Source organism: Elephas maximus, chromosome 24 (assembly GCF_024166365.1).
Source record: "Elephas maximus indicus isolate mEleMax1 chromosome 24, mEleMax1 primary haplotype, whole genome shotgun sequence".
In the NCBI taxonomy this organism is placed as follows: domain Eukaryota; kingdom Metazoa; phylum Chordata; class Mammalia; order Proboscidea; family Elephantidae; genus Elephas; species Elephas maximus.
The window spans coordinates 22613821-22636040 of NC_064842.1; the positions used below are offsets into that span (position 1 = coordinate 22613821).

General features: G+C 39.7%; 1 protein-coding gene across 2 annotated transcripts in view; it reads left to right on the plus strand.

The window, feature by feature from the left end:
• The first annotated feature begins 16169 nt into the window (after positions 1-16169).
• The window catches only part of FH (fumarate hydratase), a 30421-nt gene continuing 24370 nt past the window's right edge, over positions 16170-22220 (plus strand). For both annotated transcript variants that reach the window (XM_049868312.1, XM_049868313.1), the window contains exon 1: positions 16170-16334. In XM_049868312.1, coding sequence (XP_049724269.1) covers positions 16209-16334 — 126 coding nt within the window. In that variant the 5' untranslated portion in view covers positions 16170-16208. The remainder of the gene's footprint in view (positions 16335-22220) is intronic.

The following is a 22220-nucleotide window of genomic DNA, read 5'->3' on the forward strand; positions in this document are numbered from 1 at the left end:
TTTTTGTCTTCTTTCACCCACTTTTAATGTATATTATTTGGTTTTTGTGCATATCTGTGAGCTACTTTTTCCCCTGGCAAATGGTGTAGTGTACGATAAAATAAGGGCAAACGTGAAGACTCTTCACCTTAGGAGAGCACGGAGAATGGTTTTCCACGCTTGGGAACCAGAGTTAAACATTGTTCAATAGTGCCCCCTTGTGGATCAGTATGGTTAGCAGTTGCTAGAAAACTTTGTTAAGTATTTTGATTTATTTATTTATTGAACAGGTTAACACGCTTGGCTGCTAAGCAAAATGTTGGAGGCTGGCGTACACCCAGCCTCAGAAGAAAGACCTGGCGATGTGCTTCAGAAAAATCAGCCATTGAAAACGTCGCAGGGTATAGTTCTACTCTGATACACGGGGTTGCCATCAGTTGGAATGACTGGACAACAACTGGTAAATACGTTTACACGGCACGAAACTCGAAAGACACAAAAGAGTCTACATTCCATAGTCACTATTCTAACTCTGTCCCTTGGCCACCTATTTCTCCTGCCCAGAGAAAACCATTGTTCTGATGTCTGGGCTACAAGCCTACACGTTTCTTTCTGTCCTTTTTTTTCCTTCTTCTTCTTTTAATCATAAATGGTAGCAAATTTTATACCCAATTCTGCACAGTTTTTTTTCTACTTTACAATATATATCTTGGGAATTCTTCAACATCAATATACAGGGAACAGTCTCATTCTTTTTTTAAAAAAAGGTTTTTAAAATTATGAACTATAGCACATAAAAATAAAGTACATAAAACACAAATGGACAATACAATAAATTATTATGAGGCAAGCATTCGTGTAACCACCACTCACATTAAGAAATAGAACATTTGTCAGAAGTCCACGTGTCCTTTGGCCATCACCCCTCCTTCACAGAGGCAGCCACCCTTCTGGCTTTATCACTTCCTTGCTTTTATTTATGATTTTTACCTCCCTATACAAATTCCTTAAAACACTTTAAACCAAACCACCAAACCCACTGCACTCGAGTCAATTCCGACTCATAGTGACCCTGTAAGGACAGGGTAGCACCGTCCTATAGGGTTTCCAAGGAGCAGCTGGTGGATTCGAATTGCTGACCTTTTGATTATCAGCTGGGCTCTTGCCCACTGCACTGCCGTTCTTATCGTTGCATGTAGCACTAGTTCATTCATGTTCATTGTCATGTAGTGTTTATCCGTTCCCTTGATGATAAACATTTGGGTGTTTTCAACTTTTTTGCTGTCATGAATACAGCAGCTGCTATGACCATTCTTGTATATGTAATGTAGCGCACACGTATGTGAGTATCTTGAGAATTTATAAGCAGATTATGCATATTTTGAACCCTGGTGGGGCAGTGACTAAACATTTGGCTGCTAAATGAAATCCGAATTTATAAAGTAGCTACATTTTGTGGCCACACCTGAAAAATGTTGATTTGATGTGTTTCAAGTTGAAAGAGGAAGGAAGAGATAATTAATTTTGCACAAGGTTAAAGTAGCCCTGGTGGTGAAGTGGTTAAGGGTTCGGCTGCTAACCAAAAGGCTGGAAGTTCAAATGCATCAGCCACTCCTTGGAAACCCTGTGGGAGAGATCTATAGGGTTGCTATGAGTCGGAATTGACTCCATCGAAACAGGTTTTGGGTCATGAGTTTAAAAGCCGGTTGCTGTTGAATCGGTTCTAAGTCGTGGTGAACCCACGTGTGTCAGAGTAGAACTGTACTCCATAGGATTCTCAGTGGCTGACTTTTTGGAAGTAGGTCACCAAGCCTTTCTTTGAGGCACCTCTGGGTGGACTCAAACCTCCAACATTTGGGTTAGCAGCCAAGCACATTGACTGTTTGCACCACCCCAGGACTCCTGTGTGAGGTTAACAACAACAACAACAAAACCAAACTCGTTGCCATCAAGTCAATTCCAACTCATAGCAACCCTATAGGTCAGAGTAGGACTGCCTCATATAGTTTCCAAGGAGCACCTGGTGGGTTCAAACTATTGGCTTTTTGGTTAGCAGCCATTGCTCTTAACCCCTACACCACCAGGGTTTCTGCAGGAAAAAACAGACCTGGGTAGAATAACACAGTTGATGACTTTCAAAACTTGAAGGATAGCCTTCAATGGTGCCTGGAAAGCAAGAAAACGGTACCAAGAAGTTTGAATAAAGTTTAATGATTGTAAATCTACAACTCAAGCCATGGCTATGTATCCCTCTATTCCTCTACAAGTCAAGTCGAGTTGCCTTGGAGGTGCCTCAGGGGGGTTAAAGATCACCTCAGCTTCTTTCTCTGGAGGAATTTCTGGAGGAAGGGAAGAAACTGATGAACTGGTTTCTCCTTGTCCTCTGAGCCAGAAGACCTTGAGACTGTAGGACAAGTTAGGATCTTATGAGATAAATATTGTGTCAGTAGCAGAAACAATTCATCCTTATCGAGATTCTGGTGTTAGCCATTGAAGTAGGTGCTCTTACAACAGAATGATTCCAAGAGAAACAATACTGTACAGGAGACAAGGAATATTTCCCACTTCTCTCAGCGTGCATTTATAAATTTAACAGAGCAGCGATATCAGAAATAATAGCAATTTTTGAAAAGGAATTAATATTAATCAGAGGTTTAATTAATGTAATATTTGCTCTGTTGTTTTCGTCGTTCTTAAACTATTGGAGTTGATCGAATATTGTCTTACTTTGTTTGACGAACTCAGCTTGCTCAAGAATTGTTTACTCATTTACTCAGACCTCTTGCACTTGCAGCCTTCTGCCTGGAATATTCTCCTATCTTTGCATGCTGGCTCTCCCACTGTTTGGGTCTCGCTGAAATGCAATATCCCTAGCTTGATGGCCCTATCTAGAAGAAGTGACCCCTCTGTCACTCGTTAAACATTTATTTCCCTTGCTGCATTTACTACTATCTGTACTACCTGTTTGTTTTTTTTTTTTTAACTTATTTAATTAATGGGTAGATATTGGTAGAAGTGGAGAGGGAAGAAAGAGGATGGCATCAAGATATAATTTAGAAGTAGAATGGCCAGGATTTGTCCGTAAATTGGATATAGCGTATGCATGTGTTTGTGGGTGGGGGCAGAGCTGAGGAGTCAAAGAAGACTTCTAGGTTTCTAGCATGAATAACTTGGTGGCTGTTGGTACCATTTACTGAGTAGAAAAGACTGGGTGGGAGTAGCAATCAAGATTTATGGTTTGGAATATATTGACTTTGGGATATGAGTACTGAGTTAAATAAAATAAGTGGAAATATCAAATACAGCTAGATATATAAGTCTGGAGTTTAGCGGAGAAGTCTAGGCTGAGAAAGTAAGTTTCAAAAGGTGGGTTTATATTAACTTTACCCAAAGAATTTGGTCTTTGTCCTCGGTTTCTGAGAGAGAACTCTAAACCCTTGGAAATTTCTGAGTCATTGAGGATGCCTAGTTATCCATATGCTTCCAGACCAGACCTGACAGGTTATGCTCACGAGATGACCCTTGGGTGGTGGGGGTAGGGGTGGAGCCTGGCAAGGCCCCAATGATCACTTGGTGATATCAGTCAACCTGGGCTTGGGGGCATGATTTAATCAGTCATGCCTACGTAATCAGGCCCACCACGAAGGCTCTCGGAAGCTCCATCGGCTTCCTGGTTGGTGAAAAACATTCACGCATGTGGGAGGGTAATTGCATCCCTTTTTGCCAAGGAAGCTCCACGTTGGGAATCCTTCCTATGCCTCTCTCCATTTGTATACTTTTTCCTACAATACAGCTGTTATTGTAAGTATAGTGTTTTCAGTGAGTCCTATGAATCATTCCAGTGAATTATCGAACCTGAAGGAGCAGTAGGAGCCAGTAGGTCAGAAGCCAGGGGCGCCCTGGGGAGTCCCAAGCTTGTGGCTAGCATCCTGAAGTTCTGAGCCTACTGGACAATCTGGAGGACTGTGTCCTCTAACCTGGGAGCTCTGACTTAGCTCCAGGTAATTAGGGTCAGAGGAAGAAGCGCCGCATGTACAGCTGGTGTCAAATAGAGAAGTGAAAAGTAGGATTTTGATTTATTTTCATTATTATCTTGCCGAAAAAGAAGGTTTGTTGATCCGCACAGGAACCACCAGTATATCAGCATAGAAATGGTATTGAAAACCATAGGAATAAATAATTCACCTAGGGAGAGAGAAATGGCAGAAAAGATGGCTAAGAAAGAGAATAGCACGTATAACTCGATGCTATTTACGTAAAATTTTTAAAATGCACAGATCGACTGTCCATATTTTGCAAGGATATATATGAACAAAGTATCACAATAAGCACATCCGAATAGTTTTCTGGAAGTGAAGGAGGAAAAAGAGTAGAGGATGAATAAATGTATGTATGTATTTAAATAAGACCGGATCCTATACTCTATATTGTGCCGTAAACCTAGGAGTGTGATTAACTCAATCCTCTCTAACTGAGATCAAACTAAAACATTTTTTTAAAGGAAGAAATAGGAAAGACCATCTAGGACTGAATCCTGAGACATTCCTCATTAGAAGTGAGGAGCTGGCAAAAGGTAGTGTGAAGGAGTAGTGAAACAAGCAATAGGTGGATAAAAAACAAAAAAAGCAAACCAGTCGCAATCGAGTCGATTCTGACTCATAGCGACCCTATAGGACAGAGTAAACTGCCACATAGAGTTTCCAAGGAGCACTGGGTGGATTCGAGCTGCTAATCTTTTTCTAGCAGCTGTAGTGCTTAACCATTATGCCACCAGGGTTTCTAATAGATGTAATAGAGATTGCAAAGATCAAGAAAGAGATATTTCCAAGGGAAAGGAGTGTCAATCGCATCAATGTTGTTGGAAATACAGATTTGCAACGTAGAGGTCATTGGTGTCCTTGACAAGAGCAATAACAAGGGTGTGATGGATATTGAAGCCAAAATGTAATAAGTTGAAGAGGGGTTGAGAGGTGACATGAAGGCAGTGAGCAAACCTGTCCTAGAAGTGGGGAGGGAGCTGGAGTGTGATGCAAAATCAAGACAGGGTTTTTTGTTTTAAATACGGGAGTTAACACAGTAAGGTTACTGTATTAGCTTATGGGAATGGCTCCATAAAGAGAAATAAACTAACAATGTTGGAATAAGGGTGGAAAACGAAAGGGACAATGCTCTTGAGAGGGGATGAAAATCCGCACATTAGTAGAGGAACCGATTTTTTCTTTCTTTTTCTTGAGGAATGGGGAAAGAGGTTAGTTTACATATTTTGTTGTTAATTTTCATGTTTTTCAAAATTATTATACGTGCACATTCAAGATTCAAAAACTTCTACAAGACATTCAACATAAGCAGTGATTCCCCCCGCTACCTCTCTGCCATTTGTCCCTCCACGGAGGTCACATGTTCAACTCCTGGCTAGGTACCTCCATATTTCCAAATAACATGCTGATATAACCATTTCTTTCTTTTTTTTTGGTAGTTCCTGGCTTTAGGTCTAGTGACTTTCCACTATTGAAGATGAGGATCAGTACTCTTTCACCACTTACTATTATGTCTCCCTAAATCTTTTACATCTCCCCATTGTTTCAGTATAGTTACATCATAAAATTGGTTAAAGCAATATTCAGTATTTTACTTACTATAGTTATGGTCATTCAAATAATTGTTTTCCTTTCCTGCAAAACTCAACTGTTTGATTTCCCAGTTTAATAATTGCCTCACTTTTTCCTTTGTGTATTTTTCATCATAAATCAATCCCCAGGTTCTCCCCCAATGATCTAATCTCTTGTCAGTTCATTTAAGGCATCAATATCTTGTCTCTGTGAAGAAAGAGCTCCTGGAGGGTCTAACCTGCTCTAATCTTGGGTGGTCTTCTCTGTGCTAAGGGCACAGCTGTCGTATTCTCATCTGGGGAATTTTCCATGTCTTTCTTCCGGATAGGAGCCTCTGTTTTCTGAAGCTCTTTTTTTTTTCTTTATCTTCGTCTTTTTTGGTTTCCTTTCTAATTTTTGTGGGGCACATGTGCCAGGGTTTTTTGGAAAAGAGTTGGAAGTAAATTTTTTGAGACCTTGCATATTTGAAATATTTCTATCTTCCCAGTTGATTTGGCTGGGTATAGAATACTAAGGTTTTTTTTTTTTTTTTTTTTTTGAAGCCCTCACTCAACTGTACTCCAGCTTTACTGTTGCTGTCGAGGAGCCTTAATCATTTTAATCTTTAGTGTAACTTATTTATTCTTCTCTCTGGGTGCTTCTAGGCTCTTCCTTTTGCCTCCTGTGTTCTAACATTTCTCAGTAACATGACTTGTACTCATCTGTATTCTCCATTGTTCTGGGTGCTTGAAAGTCTTTTATTCCAAACACTCATATCTGCTAGTTCTAATATATTTTCTTCAGTTTATTTTATGGTTTCTTCTACTTCGTTTTTCAACAATATTCAGATGTTTGATATACTTACTGGGCTATTCCTCTGATTTTATTCACTTTTCTCTCCTATTTTCCTTCTCTTCAATTTTTTTGTGGTTGATTTTACAAGTGTATCTTCCAATAGTTCTACTAAGAAACCCCTTAGTAATCTTCCAGGTTGAGAGGTATTCTAAATTAGAATCTTCAAAATATTTACTTAGCATAATGAGAATATTCTGACTGATAAGATTTGAACTTTTCTATCAAGTTTGTCAACAAGGTGTTGAGATTTAAAACAGAGAAGACAGAAAACCATTCCATTGTCCACCAGTTCCACACAGCAGCTCATTGAGTTCCATACTTGAACAGAAAGCAGAGTAAAACAGAAACACAAGCAATTCATGAAATGTCAACAAGAAGAAAGCAGGTCAATATCATTACCAGACAAGGTTCAAAGTTTAAAAAAAAAAAGTAAGTAAGATAAAATCATTTATTTTACGTAGATAAAAGGTTGCTTGCTAAAATGAAGGTGCATAATGTCAACCATTAATTCAAAGACTTTTAAATACATTTTTAGTAAGAAAATAAATGAACTAAGCCATTGTTTCAGTCAGTTATGTAGCACATTCACAATTTAATATTTTATTTCAATTTGATATACATTTTATTTAAATAAAAAATGGAACTTTATATTGCTGCTGCATATAGGAAATGAGTGTCACCGGTAAACAGAAGGGGAACATACAAATAAATACTAAGTTGTAGCTGAATTCTGTACCTACAGAAGAACTATAGTCAAAGGCTTTCCCAGACAGTAAACCAAAAACCAAACCTACTGCCTTTGGGTTAATTCTGACTCATTGTAACCCTATAGGACAGAGTAGAGCTGTCCCACAGTTTCCAAGGAGCACCTGGTGGATCTGAACTGCTGACCTTTTGGTTAGCAGCCGTAGCACTTAACCATTATACCACTAGGGTTTCCTCCCAGACATTCAAAAAACCCACTGCCATCATTAGAGAGGTATAAAATATACACTAGCAAACACACACACATGCACACCAAAGGACTCTGCCTTACCGAAGGGAAGGGCTGAAAGAAAATTGAAATGGTATGATATTTACTGTTATTTAATGTCGTATTCCTGGGTACCAAGAGTGCTTTACATTCCACACTTTGGGAAACCCTGAACTAGGCTTCAAATCAGGAAGTTGGAAAAAAGAAATACAAAATAAGCCAAAATTAAACAGGAAGAAATGAACACACAAAAAAGCACGTTCCAAAGCCAGAAGAAAATAAAAAGGTGGCAAGTAGAGCCATGACTTGATTTCTAGAAAATACCAATTGTCCTGGGAAAATGTGAGATGAACTGGGCTTCCTTCCCTGACAACCTCCAAGTAATGATGGCCTTTTCTCTACTTTTAGTAGTAGGATCAGATTGCCTTACCCCGACCACAACCAGAAGTTACAGGAAATTAAGGGTGAGAAAAGTAAGTCCCAGAAGACTAGAGCAACACTTGGCAATTTTTTTTTTTTTAAGTCACGGTTACGTGTTCTCTAAAACCATTATGCAGTATACTCAGGATGTAAAAGCAGAAGCAAACAGAGATGGCTCACTGAGCTGAGAGACATAGAAAGGGGTGGGCCAGACAGGCACAAAGCAAGGTGCCATTCAAGTAAGAAGCAACCAAATACTCCTGGACTAAATTGGAAATGAAGTCCTAGTAAACAGAGATTTTCACCCAGGACTCCTTACATAAGGAATGAATGCAAATTGGTCTTAATCTCCTTGCAGCAGGCAGAGTGTAAATAAAAACAAAGAATAAAATTTAAAACGTTGTTCTCTCCAGTGGCCACCACCACCCATTGCCATGGAATCGGTTCCAATTCAAGGAGACCCCATGTTTTCCGAGTGTTATACTGTGCTCGATAGGGTTTGCAATGGCTGATTTTTTGGAAATGGACAGCCAGGCCTTTCTTCCAAGGCACCTCTGTGTGGACTCGAATCCCTAATCTTTCAGTTAGCAGCTGAACACCTTAACAGTTCACCACACAGGAACAAAGCTAAAAGTGACACAGTACAACTACAGACCACATAAGTAACATTGAGACCAGCCTGAAACTAAGCTGAAGAAATTCCCTCAAGAGTAGCAAAGTCAGCTGAAAATGAATACCATGTGGCATAATGCTATGAATGTTGAATAAAAGATTTAATTTATAATTTAAGTTTTAAGCTGTTTAATGTCTCTATTGCAGAAAACCAAAAAAGAACACTGAAGAAAAGCAAGAGCTGTAGAGAAGTGGGAAATATTTTGCTGACATGAAAGCAAGTACTTCAAACCATATTTTGAGTAAGTATAAACTCTTTTGCTATAATTTGCCTCTATTCTTAAAAAGTTTGAGGGACCAACACTGTCCAGTTAGGAGTAAAACTTTTACATGAAATAAAAATTTCAAGAATTTATATTACACGTAACATAGCTCTAATTTTTAAAAATAATATTTTAATAAAAATAAACATGTTTTTCTTAAATATAACTAATTGTACCTGGCATTTCAGTATTGTACCTAGATAAGACTATTGGTTTTTTTAAAATTAACTTTTCATGTTCAAATTGTTTTAGATTTATACAAAAGTTGTGAAGATAGTACAGAGAGTGTCTCTATACCCACACCCAATTACCTCTATTATTAACATCTTACATTAATTAGTGCAGTATATTTGTTGCAATTAATGAGACAATATTGATACATCATTACTAACTAATGTATATACTTTATTCACTTTTCTTTAGTGTATTATTAATAATGATACCAGAGATACAACCATAAGTAAAGTTGCACATTTTTAAATTACAAGATTCAGTTATAAAACACTATTTTGGTATGTCCGAGAATATTGAATATGCCATGGACTGTCAAAAGAATGAACAAATCTGTCTTGAAGAAGTACAACCTGAATGCTCCTTAGAGGCAAGAATGGCGAGACTTCGTCTCACATACCTCGGACATGTTATCAGGAAGGACCAATCCCTGGAGAAGGACACCACGTTTGGTAGAATGTCAGTGAAAGAGAGAAAGACTCTCAACGAGAAGGACTGACGTAGTGGCTGCAACAATGCGCTCAAGCATAACAATGATTGTGAAGATGGTGCAGGACCGAGCAGTGTTTGTTTCTGTTGTACGTAGGGTTGCTATGAGTCAGAACTGACTTGATGGCAGCCAACAAGAACAACACTATCTTAGATTTTACCAGGTACTCTTTTTCTGTACCAGAATCCCATCCAAGATACCCACTACATTTCGTTGTCATGTCTCTTTAGGCTCCTCTTGGCTGTGACGATTTTTCAGACTGTCCTTATTTTTGATGACCTTGACTGTTTTGAGGAAAGCTGATCGGGTATTTTGTAGAATGTCACTCAAATGGGATTACTCTAATATTTTTCTAATGATTGGGGTTATCGGTTTTGGAGAGGAAAGCCACAGAGATGAAGTGTCATCATCATCACATGAGATCAAGAGCACCTACTGTCAATATGACTTATTTATTGTTAATGCTAATCTTGATCACCTGGCTGAAAGAGTGTTTATCAGGTTTCTCCAGGTTCTCTTTGGAAGAAAGTCACTAAGCACAGCTGATCCTTAAGGAATGGGGAGTTATGCTTCACCTCCTTGAATGCATGAGTATCTCCATAAATTGGAATTTTTCTGCATGGGACATTTATTTATTTATTAACTAGTTTATTTTTAATTTACTGATATCAGTATAGACTTATGGGTATTTATTTTATAATTTAGGTAATAATCCAGTACTAAGCAACAACAAAAAATATCAAACCCGTTGCTGTGGAGTTGATTCCGATTAACAGCAACCCTACAGCACAGAGTAGAACTGCCTCAGAGGGTTCCCAAGGATCAGCTGGTGGATTCGGACTGCTGACCTCTTGGTTGGCAGCTGAGCTCTTAGCTGCTGCGCCACCAGGGCTCCAATCCCAGTAGTACTTTATTTATTTATTGTTCATATTGTTTCAGTTTTGTCCATCGGGAGCTCTTTCAGTTGGCTCCTGTATCCCTTTGACATACGTCCACAGGTTCATCTTATTTCCTGCCCCAGTCCCGGAATCAGCAATTTCTCCAAAAAGTCCTGATAATAACAGAAAATCAATTTCTTCCTACTCCCTTTAAAGAAATGTTAGACAAGGATTTAAAGACTATTGGGTGGAGCAGAAGGAGCCCTGGTGGTACAGTGGTTAATGCGCTCAGCTGCTAACCAAAAGGTTGGAGGTTCAGACCTTCCAGCCGCTCCATGGGAGGAAGATGTGGCAGTCATTTCCATAAAGATTCACAGGCTTGGAAACCCTGTGGGGCAGTTCTACTCTATCCCATACGGTTGCTATGAGTCAGAATAGACTCAACAGCCATAAGTTTGTTTTTTTTTCAGGTTTGAGTTGAGCAGTATAAAAACATAAACCCTCTTAGAGGCCTAAATGACCCTAACTCCATTGAGTATCCACTGGATGTTTGACTACTTGACAGATGAGATTGGTTTCAAACTGGCCGCTGTACCGTTCTGGACACTGAAGAGAAGCAGGGGTGTCTTTGCCAACTACTTCCCTGTCTCTCATTTCTTACTATTCAAAGGGTACTTTTAGTTGGTACCAATAAAATTTAACAAAGTTAAATGAAACAAATTTAGAATTGGTTATGATTTATCAGCCCCTACAGTTCTACTCCATCCTATAGGGTCGCTATGAGTCGAAATCCACTCAATGGCACTGGGTTGGTGGGTACCCATATAAATACCAGATTTAACAGAAAGTTGATCATTCACAAAAACACAATGGAATAGAACAGACACCAGCAACTGTAGAGAGAAAAATATCAGAGAATGAGAACATACATCTGTATTTTTAATAATGATACCAGAGACATAAGTAAAGTACATTTTTAAATTACAAGATTTAATTGTATAGCACTGTGCTAATAAAAGAGCCCTGGTGGTGCAGTGGTTAAGAGCTCACGTTGCTAACCAAAAGGTGGGCAGCTCAAATCCACCAACTGCTTCTTGGAAACCTTACAGGGCAGTTCTACTCCATACTATAGGGTTGCTATGAGTTGGAATTGACTCAGTGGCAAAGGGGTTGGTTTTGGTTTTTATGCTAATAAAAATCTAAATCTCCATGAAATTGATAGTTTTTTAGGAAAATATAAATTACCAAAATTGACTCAAGTAGAGGCAGAAAATCTTTTAAAAAATTGAAATAATAGAAAAATTCACCAAAAAATTATACTCTCAAAGGGTTCTAGGTCTAGGCAGTTACGGAAGAAGTCATTCAAACTTTTAAGGAAGAGAATTCCTAAGTTAAATTGTTTCAGAGCAAACAAAATAGAAAGCTCCCCAGTTCATTAAATGAAGCTAGTACAACACTGTACCAAAACCTGAAATAATTACAAAAAAAAAAAAACTAATTTCATTTCTAGATATTCCAAGATGTTAAAAAGACATTAATAAATCAAATCCAGTATTCTGTTTAAAGAACAACTACCAAATAGAATTTATTTCAGAATGCGAAGAGAATTCAATACTAAGGATTTTAATAATATAATTTTCCACTTAACAGGGCTGTCTGTTTTATCTGCTAGTTTTTCTTTGTAGCACTTGCCACAATTATGATATATAAATTTTATTTATTTATTTATTTTTAAGGACATTTTCCCCATTTAGACTATAAGCTCCATGAGGGCAAAAACTGGGTCTATTTTATTCATTGCCCTATCCTCAAGCATCAAACTGTGCCTGGTACATAGTAAGCACTTAATAAATATTTATTGAATGAGTGAGTGAATAAATAAATTGGGTGAAGGGGGAAACCAAAATGGTTATCTTGACAGATGAAGGCTTAAGCCACCAACGTTATCTGGAAGTCAGAGAATGTTGTTGTTGTTATGTGCCATCTTGACTCATAGTGACCTGTTGGACAGAGTAGAATTGCCCTCTGGGGTTTCCAAGGTTGTAATCTTTATGGACGCAGACTGTCACATCTTTCTCCCACACAGTGGCTGGTGGGTTTGAACCATTGACCTTTTGGTTAGCAGGTGAGCGCTTTAACCACTGCACCATCAGGGCTCCTTATGCCATGACAGGAGTTCGAATTTAATAGACAACGGAGAGCCACCAGAGCTATACTAAGTGATAAAGGGACTAAACCAGCCTTGTATGTTAGAGACATTATGTGGGTAGAGGCATGTGGTATGGATTGGAGCAGGATAATATAGGGAGCAGGTTGTGTAAACAGCAACCTACTGCAATTGTCTCTAACCTGTTGCTGTGGAGTCGATTCCAACTCATAGAGTAGAACTGCCCCCATAGGGTTTCCAAGGAGTAGCTGGTGGATTTGAACTGCCAACCTTTTGGTTATCAGCTGAAGCTCTTAACTGTTGTGTGACCAGGGCTCCGAAATTGTCTCTAGGCGGATATGATGAAAGCCAAACACCAGGAGTCCTGGTGGTACAATAATTAAGCACTAGGCTACAACTCAAAAGGTCAGCAGTTTCAACCTACCAGCCCCTCTGCCAGAGAAAGATGTGGCGGTTTGCTCCCGTAAAGATTATAGCCTAGGACTCCCATAGGAAAACCTATGGGGCAGAAATCACAGGTTGGTTGAGATTGGCCATTTGGGGCACCAGGGGTATCTAACAAGGTTTTCTACTCATATCTGTAACTACCTTCACACCTCCTAAAAGAGCACCCCCCCTTTGTTTTATTTACCCCTTCACTGTGTAACTTATTTATCTCAGGGAAACCTGACTCCATATCTAAGCCTAGCAGTGAGCCTGCTAGTTCAAGGTTATTCCAGTCTCCTTTGCCAGTGATTACTTTGGAAGGGCACGTGACCCAATTTGGATCAATGAGACTTGATAAGATATTTGCAAAGGGCTTCAAAAAAAAAAAAAATTTTTTTTTTTTTTTCCGGGAAAGCTCTTTCTCATTCTTCTGAGAGTTTCTGGATAGAATGCTTGCTCCTGTTCACTGGAAGTTATTATGTGCATATGTGAGATCTGGAATTGCTGCAGTCATCTTGTTAACAGCTGAACATGAAGCCTACACAAGGAAAGGGGTAGAACCAAAAGAACAGCAGAGATATAAAAGTACAACAATAAGATTATCTAATCTGGAAACTGCCCTATCTGTGAACTCCCATTATGTGAGTCAATCTGGGCTGGACATCAAGATGGCTTATTCACATGGCTGAGGGCTGACGGTGGGTGTCAGCTAGTGCTGTTGACTTGACTACCTACAGGTGACTGATTAAGCATGATGGTCTCACAGTAGTCAAATATTTTGCGTGGTGGCTGGCTTAGTGCAGAGCAAATATCCCACTAGAACCATGGGGAAACAGCAGGGTGTTTTCTGACCTGGCTTCAGAAGTCATTTCTCTTAGATTCTATTGGCTATTAGTGAGTCATAAGGCTAGCCCAAATTCAAGGGGAAGGTAATTAAACTCACCTCTTTGCAAAATGGAATATGCCACGACCTGTTTATTTACTTACTTAAAAAATTATTTTCAATCATTCTGCAGTGCCTGATACTATTTCCTGAGAAATATTAATAATGATACAGAAAATAAATCTCACAACATGCCTTACAAAATAGTTAAGATACTGGGCCAGGTGGATGATCTTGGCCATCAATTTTCTCTTCTATAAACAGAAATAATAATAGGACATACCTTGCAGGGGTGTCTTGAGTGTTAAGTGAATTAATACATGTAAAGTGCTTAGAAAAATTCCTGGAACATAATATGTGTCAGAAGGAGATTGTTAAAAAGAAGTAAAATAGTGCATTTTTTAAAAAAGGCTATTGATTTGGATTTTTAAAAAGTTATACTGTGTGGTAGAAACAGGAGATACACTCAAAACAAAATAAAAAGAAATTGTCTAAAATAAAATGAGAAATATACATCAGTCAAATAATAACCAGTAGAAAACTGGTATATAAATAACAGTACTAAAAAAAAAAATTTAGAATAACAAACACCAATAAATAAAGAGGGACATTACTCAACAAATAGACAATCTACAAAGAAATGATAAACTTCTGTTCACTGAAGCACCATGTGTAACAGCAAAAAATGCCCTTCATTAAGAAACTGGATAAATAAAATGTTTTATATTCATGTGATGAAATATTATTAAGTTAATAAGATAATTAAGAAAAAGTGATAAATAAAATGAATTAAATTTATGTGATGGAATAGCATTAAGTTAAAAAGATTATAGGTAGACCTTGAAAACACAGTGTTGAGTCATAAAACAGAAAAATGTTAAAGTAAAATTTTAAAACCATTGTTTGAATATCAATATGAAGCAAAAGATATACTCAGAAGATACATATCAAAATCATGACAGTTCTTGGGAATGAGAGTAGCGAAGGCCACTCCATTTCTTATATTTTTATTAGTGGTGTTTTATATCTTTCATATTACAAAGAATATGAAGCAAGTGCATCAAAATGTTAGCATTTTCTAGTAATGATTCTAATTCCCAGAAAATGACAGTTTCTATAGTTTTGTTAAATAATAACAAACTATCTAAAAAAAAAATTTTTTTATCTTCATATTAAAAGTGTTGTTTGCCTTGTAATACTGAAAGTGTAAACATATGGGATAGATGGTTCATTGTTTCCTAAAACCATTACTTTTTTTTTATTTTGATTTTCCCCCCCTTTATTCGACCTTCTGCATCATCCTTGGTTCATTTTTCATTAAGTATTTCAGTAATTTTTGAATCATCAGTTGATATCTGAGATACCAAGAATTCAGTGGGTTTTCCAGAGTGTTTTGATTATAGCTCAATTATTATGCTCTCTCATTCAAATGTTCACATTTTAAATATATATGAGTCAAATACACAAGCTACAATATAACATAAAGAGTGTTACCAAGAGTTTTCACAGAACCACTGACTCGTCTAAGTGTGGCTTCCCAGGTTCTGGACTTTTGACTTCTAGACCATCATTCAATGGTTCTTCTTGATTAGCTGTCATCTGGTTCCAAGTAATAGAAAGGTGAAGACAGGAGACAGAATTGGGTTCAGGTGCAATTTTTTTTATTAGTTCCTACTTTTTACCACCACCTATTATATTAAAACAATATGACTTTTTAAGTTGAAAAATGTATGTTATCCATACAGAAAACTTTAAGAACCTAAATGCAAATAATAAAACATTTTAAATCACCTGTAATTGTGGACATCTCCCACACTGCATACTTTAAAAAACACTTTTGAGATTACATGTCGTGAAGAGAAAGGAAATTGTAGAGACCTCAAAACAACAAGAGAAACAAGCGGTTATTTTATCTTTAAGTGGTGGGATTAGGAATACTCCTATTTAATTCGCTATACTTTGCTATGCTCTCCAAAATTTCTACATGGAAGATATAATCTGGAAGAAATAAAAAAAACTTTCCAACAAAAAGAACATGTAGTAAGTGATCACATGATAACTATAAGTTATTTCACCAACCAAACACCAACTGACTCAACAATAAGTAGTCTCACCCTCTATCAGCCAGATACCACAACCAAACTGGCTCAAAGAATAGCATAAACTCCCTTTCCCATAATACCCTTCCCAGTAGTTTCCCATGAATCCGAGGTTTCAAACGCCCGCCTCCTCACTCTTTATTGGTTATTCACCATTGGTCCCGCCCATTTTGTGGCTGTTGATTGGGTAAGAGCGGAGGATCGGCTGGCCGGAAAGATTCTGACAGCTAGCGTGGAGGCGTGGCCACACACACCCAGAGACCTACCCACGCTAATACGGCGAAATGAGCCGAGCGCTCCGATTCCTCGCGCGCCAGGATCGCCTCGTGCGGCCTGCAGCCCCAGGCTCCGCTCCCGGCCTCGGTGGCTCTGCCGGCCTCCCATCCCGGCCCCCGAACGCTGCTCGAATGGTGAGCGCAGGCCGCCCGTCCCCGGCCTTCGCGCGGTGACCTTCAGCCTCCTGCTGGCGGCCCGCGGGCTGGCGGGGGGGACTCCCCGGGCGTCCTGGCCGAACCCGGCAGTGGGCTTCGCGCCCGCGCCGGCGTGGCAGGCCTCCCGGCCGCGGCGCCTCCTGCAGCGCGGGGTGGGAGCCTCCGGCCCGGGGAACGCCTGGGGAGGAGAGGCTGCTGCCGGTGAGGGTCCTCCGGGCCCGCTCCTGGCCTCTCCGCGGAGGCCCGAAGGCCGAGCCAAGGCTGGGGAGCTCGGGGTAGCCCGTCTACCTCACCGGCGCTTACTGCCTCCGTTCTGCCAGTGCAGAAGGCCCCAGCCAGTGCCGGGTGAGGGGAGGCTGGGGTGGCTCCTTGCCTCTCCCCGACCCCCGTAGCTGGGCCTTGCGGGCCGGTCCCGGGCAGAGGGTTATTCCAGTCGCCTCTGAGCTGGCGCCACGGAGAGCGCTGAACTGCTTTCAGCCCTGCAGGTGGGGTTGAAAGATCTCAGGAACTTGAAGATTTTACTTGTGAAATCGCCGATTCATTTTGTTAGGCTGAATGTAGTTTTTCCTCACTTAACTTTTGTAAAACCCTGAAATTCTTAAACTTCGGTCTCGTATTCTGAAGCGTGTTCGAGGAGGTTGAGTACGACCTAACTATTGCTGAATGAGCACTTTTCATTAATAGAAGCTAAGGGACTTGAAGGTCCAGGTTGAAGTTCTGACATGCTGAGTTATTATTAACCCTTCAGTAATTGAGGCTTTAAAAAGCTTTAGATACTTACGTTCCTGTGTATATTGTTAGGAAAAGTTTAAGAAATTTACGGCGATTTAGGGGAGAGTTACAATTCTCTGCTGTTTAATATGGTGTAGTATGAGCTTTGCAGTCAGAGATGTGCTTTCAAATTCCACTCCACTACTTTGAGCAAGTTGTCTGTTTCTTCATGTAAAATAGAAATAATTACAGCTACTCAGCAAGATTATACATGTGAAAGTACCTTGACAGCCTTTGACTGTAGAAACGCACTTTAAATAAATGCACCCATCTCAGGTCTTTGAAAATGCCAAGAATTTTCCTAGACTATAAACTTTAAGATAATTTGATGGTGTCACTATACCTGAAACTACAAAATGAGGGATGTTTTATATTCTTGGAACTCCCTGCTCTAACAATTTAAGAGCCTTTAAAAAAAAAAAAAAGTATTTTGTGTAAAGGGAAAATGAGACTGAAAACTCCTGAATCTATCCCTTTGGAGCAAATGTTAAAAAATGAGCACTCCCGGACTAAACCAAAAGCAAAGATGTTTCCAGAATACAACCAAACACTTTGAAGGCCAGAGTAGCAGGGACAGGAGTCTGGGGACCATGGTTTCGGGGGACACCTAGGTGAATTGCCATAACAAAATGTATTAAGAAAACATTATGCATCCCACTTTGATGTGCGGCGTCTGGGGTCTTAAATGCTAGAAAGTGGCCATCTAGGATGCATCGATTGGTCTCAACCCACCTGGAGCAAAGGAGAATGAAGAATACCAAAGACATGAGGTAATTATGAGCCCAAGAGACAGAAAGGGCCACATAACCAGAGACTACATCAGCCGTGACCCGAAGAACTAGATGGTGCCCGGGTACCACTGATCACTGCCCTGACAGGGAACACAACAGAGAACCCCTGATGGAGCAGGAGAGCAATGGGATGCAGATCTGAAATTCTCGTAAAAAGACCAGGCTTAATGGTCTGAGACCAGAGGGACTTTGGAGGTCATGGTACCCAGACCCTTTTTTAGCCCAAGATTGGAACCATTCCGAAAGCTAACTCTCCAGACAGGGATTGGACTGGACTATAATACAGATCATGATACTGGTGAGGAGTGAGCTTCTTGGCTCAAGTAGACACATGAAACTATGTGGGCAACTCCTGTCCAGAGGCCAGATGAGAAGGAAGAGGGGGACAGGAGCTGGCTGAATGGACACAGGGAATACAGGGCGGAGAGGAGGAGTGTGCTGTCTCATTAGGAGGAGAGCAGTTAGGAGTACATAGCAAGGGGTGTATAACTTTTTGTATGAGAGATTGACTTCATCTGTAAACTTAAAGCACAATAAATAATTAAAAAACAAACAAATGAGCACTCCCTTGCTCTTAGGGTTGTAATGTTAGCTAGCGTCAGATCATCAGATGAAGTTTTTTTTTTTTTCGTAATTCTAAACACATCCTTCTTTAACCTTCTCTCTTTGCTCCAAAATTTCTGTATTGATTTTGTTAAAAGTTCTTCCTGGTGTTAGTGATGAGAAATTCACATAAACCCAGCTTTACCATAAAAACGTAACATATTTATTGAAGCCTTCTATATATCGGGTCCTGTGAATAAGACACTGCGTAGGGAGCCCTGGTGGCACAATGGTTAAGAGCTGAGCTGCTAACCAAAAAGCCGGCAGTTTGAATCTACCAAACGCTCTTTGGAAACCTATGGGGCAGTTCTACTCTGTCCTGTAGGGTCGCTAGGAGTTGAAATAACTCACCAGCAACGGATTTGGTCTTTTTGGTTTATGTGCATAGAAGGAGCCCTCATGGCACAGTTGTTAAGTGCGCAGCTCCTAAAGGAAAGGCCAGTGGTCTAAACAAAGTGCTTTTCTTCAGTGGGATTTCACATACTGCCTGTCACCTCCCTTTGGATCCCCTTCTGTCTTTTGAAGTATTTTAGATCACATCCCATGAAACAGTCTGTAAGCGGGGGCTTTGATTGCTTTAGTTTGGGGGACATAAACTCCACCGTCCTGTTAGTCATAGATTGGCCTTAGGTTTCTGTGATGCACAGCTGCAGGAGTTTCTGTGCTACAAACTGGTGAAACATAGTGTGAAAATTGAAAACCATAGCAACGATTGTGAGTCTGGCACAGGACTGGGCAGCGTTTGTTCTGTTGTACGTAAGGTCGCTAGGAACTGACTCGACAGCACCTAAGGCACACACACATTACGAGATTCTTTTGCGATCGATTCAATTCTAACTCATAGCAACTCTAAATGACAGAGTAGAACTGCCTCATAGGGGTTCCAAGGAGTGGCTGGTGGATTCGAACTGCCCACCTTTTGGTTAGCAGCTGTAGCTCTTAACCACTGCTCCACTAGGGCTCCATTGTGAAGATAGGAAGTAGAATTTTACGTGTTTGACGAGGTTGTGATTTCAGTGCAGTTGACTTCTGCGTTATGCTAATGATTAGTGCTAAAATCCTAGGGTTTGATTGAGGCTGTTATTTTTTTATTAAAAAATTTTTAAGGTTTAGGCTGAAGTATATTGCTCAGGTTTACTAATGATTTGAATCTTTTCAACTGACTTTGAATGAATCAGAACTTTATCGTATCCACCTGTTTTTTTCCCCCAATAATTTAGATGAAGCTTTACAGAGCAAATTAGTTTCTCATTAAACAATCAATAAACACATCATTTTGTGACACTGGGTGCCAACCCATGACCTGTCAACACTCTCCCCTCACCTTGGGTTCTCCATTACCAGCTTTCCTGTCTCCTTCTGTTATTTAGGACCAAAATTATCATTGTTTTATAATGCAAATGTAATGATTTTGAATGCAAAGAGTGATGATGTAAATGTAAGGACTTGAGACTGATTTCACAAACAACTGACAAAAGCTAGTCCCTGTTCTTTGTAGGTGGCACCTTTTTTGCTCTCTTATAACAAGGTGATGGACAGAAAGAAGAACCTAGTGTTCTCAGTACTCAGTACTACTGCTGTCATCGCTAGTGTTATTGGACCAAAGTATATTTTTACATACAAGGATATTTACTTAGAATACTCAAAACAGGTGTCACAATGCAAAATATTTTTATTTGAGATACAAAGTCCCAGCTGCCTTTGGCTTAAAGGGTGGTAGGCAAGTTGGATGTACAGTGGTATCAGTATAACTGAGCTTCACTAGAGAAATACCTCAACCACACATCTTCAGTGCCTTTTATTTTACAGGGTAGGTGTGCAATTCAAGGGTTTCATGTGAGCTTATCTGGAGTTACTGCCCCAGTTTCCAGACTTACTGAGGTGGTAACAGAAAAGTGAATCCAAGAGCTTTTGGAGCCTATCAGAGTGGTTTGAGTCCAGGCCCTCCCGCATGCTACCTGGGTGATGTGTTGAAGTTATTTATTCTTTCCTTTTAGCCTTAGGGTCTCTTTGAAGGTGGGAGTGGTAGTGGTAAACTCTCCTGGGGTAGTTGTGAAAGTCAAATAAGGCAATGCGGGGAAAAATGTTTGTTATATAGCTCTATAGATACCGAGTTAGGATTACTTTTATTATTATCTACTTCTTCTTTTTGGCCTAGGCCAGTCCTGTGCATCATTTTAGCCGTGGGAGAAAAATGTACTTTATTGGTTATGTTCCTAGATTTCTACTTAGATCCAATGATGCTTTTCCTTTCATGCAGTCTAAAAAGCTTTATAACATGTGAAGGGTTTCCTGAATCTTCCTAGGCCCAGGAGATAACTACAAATTAAAATTTCCTTCTTAGAGGACTGTTTATTAAAACAAAATTACTTGGTTAGAGATTTCAAAATATATATCTTTGAATCCTCTGATAATATTTATTTCATAATTAATGCAAGGTGAATGTATTAAATCTCTGTGTATCTCTCTGAAGTCTCTTCAGTTTTAAAGTATTATATGTAAATCCCAAATTTCTAGTGTTTTATAATAAGTATTGTATACAGTGTTATAAAATATGTTGGGGGCTATTATTAATTATTTTTAATAGTACAAGTTAATATACTTCATAGGATCCCAAGTTAGCCCTCAAAGGATCTTTGGGCCCATAGGTCTTTATTCTGGGTGAAGGGTTGGCTTCAAGATGTTAGTAAACCACTGAAAATTAAAGGTAAAATTTTCTGTAGATGTTATTATGTTAATTTTTCTAGAGAAAGGATCCATAGCTTTCCTCAGATTCTTTTTTTTATTGTACTGTAGATGAAGGTTTACAGAACTAGTTTCTCATTGAACAGTATACTTATTGTTTTATGACATTGGTTAAGCACCCCACGACATGTCTACACTCTCCCTTCTCAACCTTAGGTTCCCTATTACCAGCTCTCCTGCCCCCTCATGCCTTGCCTTTTAGTCCTTGCCCCAGGGCTGGTGTACCCCTTTAGTCTCGTTTTGTTTTCTGGACCTGTCCAATCTTTGGTTGAAGGGTGAACCTCAGGGAGTGACGTCATTACTAAGCTGATAAGGTGTCCAGGGGCCATGATCTCGGGGTTTCTCCAGTCTGTCAGACCAGCAAGCCTGGTCTTTCTTTTTGAGTTAGAACTTTGATCTACGTTTTTCTCCAGCTCTGTCCGGGACCCTCTGTTGTGATCCCTGTCAGAGCAGCCAGTGGTGGTAGCCAGGCACCATCTACTTGTACTGGGCTCAGTGTGGTGGAGGCCATGGTAGATGTAGTCCATTAGTCCTTTGGACTTTCCCTTGTATCTTTAGTTTTCTTCATTCTTCTGTGCTCCTGAAGGGGTGAGACCAGTGGAGTATCCTAGACGGCTGCTCACAGGCTTTTAAGACCCCAGACACTACTCATTACAGTACAGTGTAGAACATTTTCTTTGTAAACTACGTTATGCCAGTTGAGCTAGATATTCACCTAGACCATGGTCCCCACACCCCTCAGCCCAGCGATTTGATCCCTCAGGGAGTTTGGATGTATTTATGGAGCTTCCATGACCTTGCCTTGTACAAGTTGTGTTGGCTACCCCTGTATTGTGTACTATCTTAACCCTTCACCAAAGTTACCACTTATCTGTTGTCTATTTAGTGTTTTTCCATCCCCACCCTTCCCCTCCCTCGTAACCATCAAAGAGTGTTTCTTTTTGAGTATAAACCA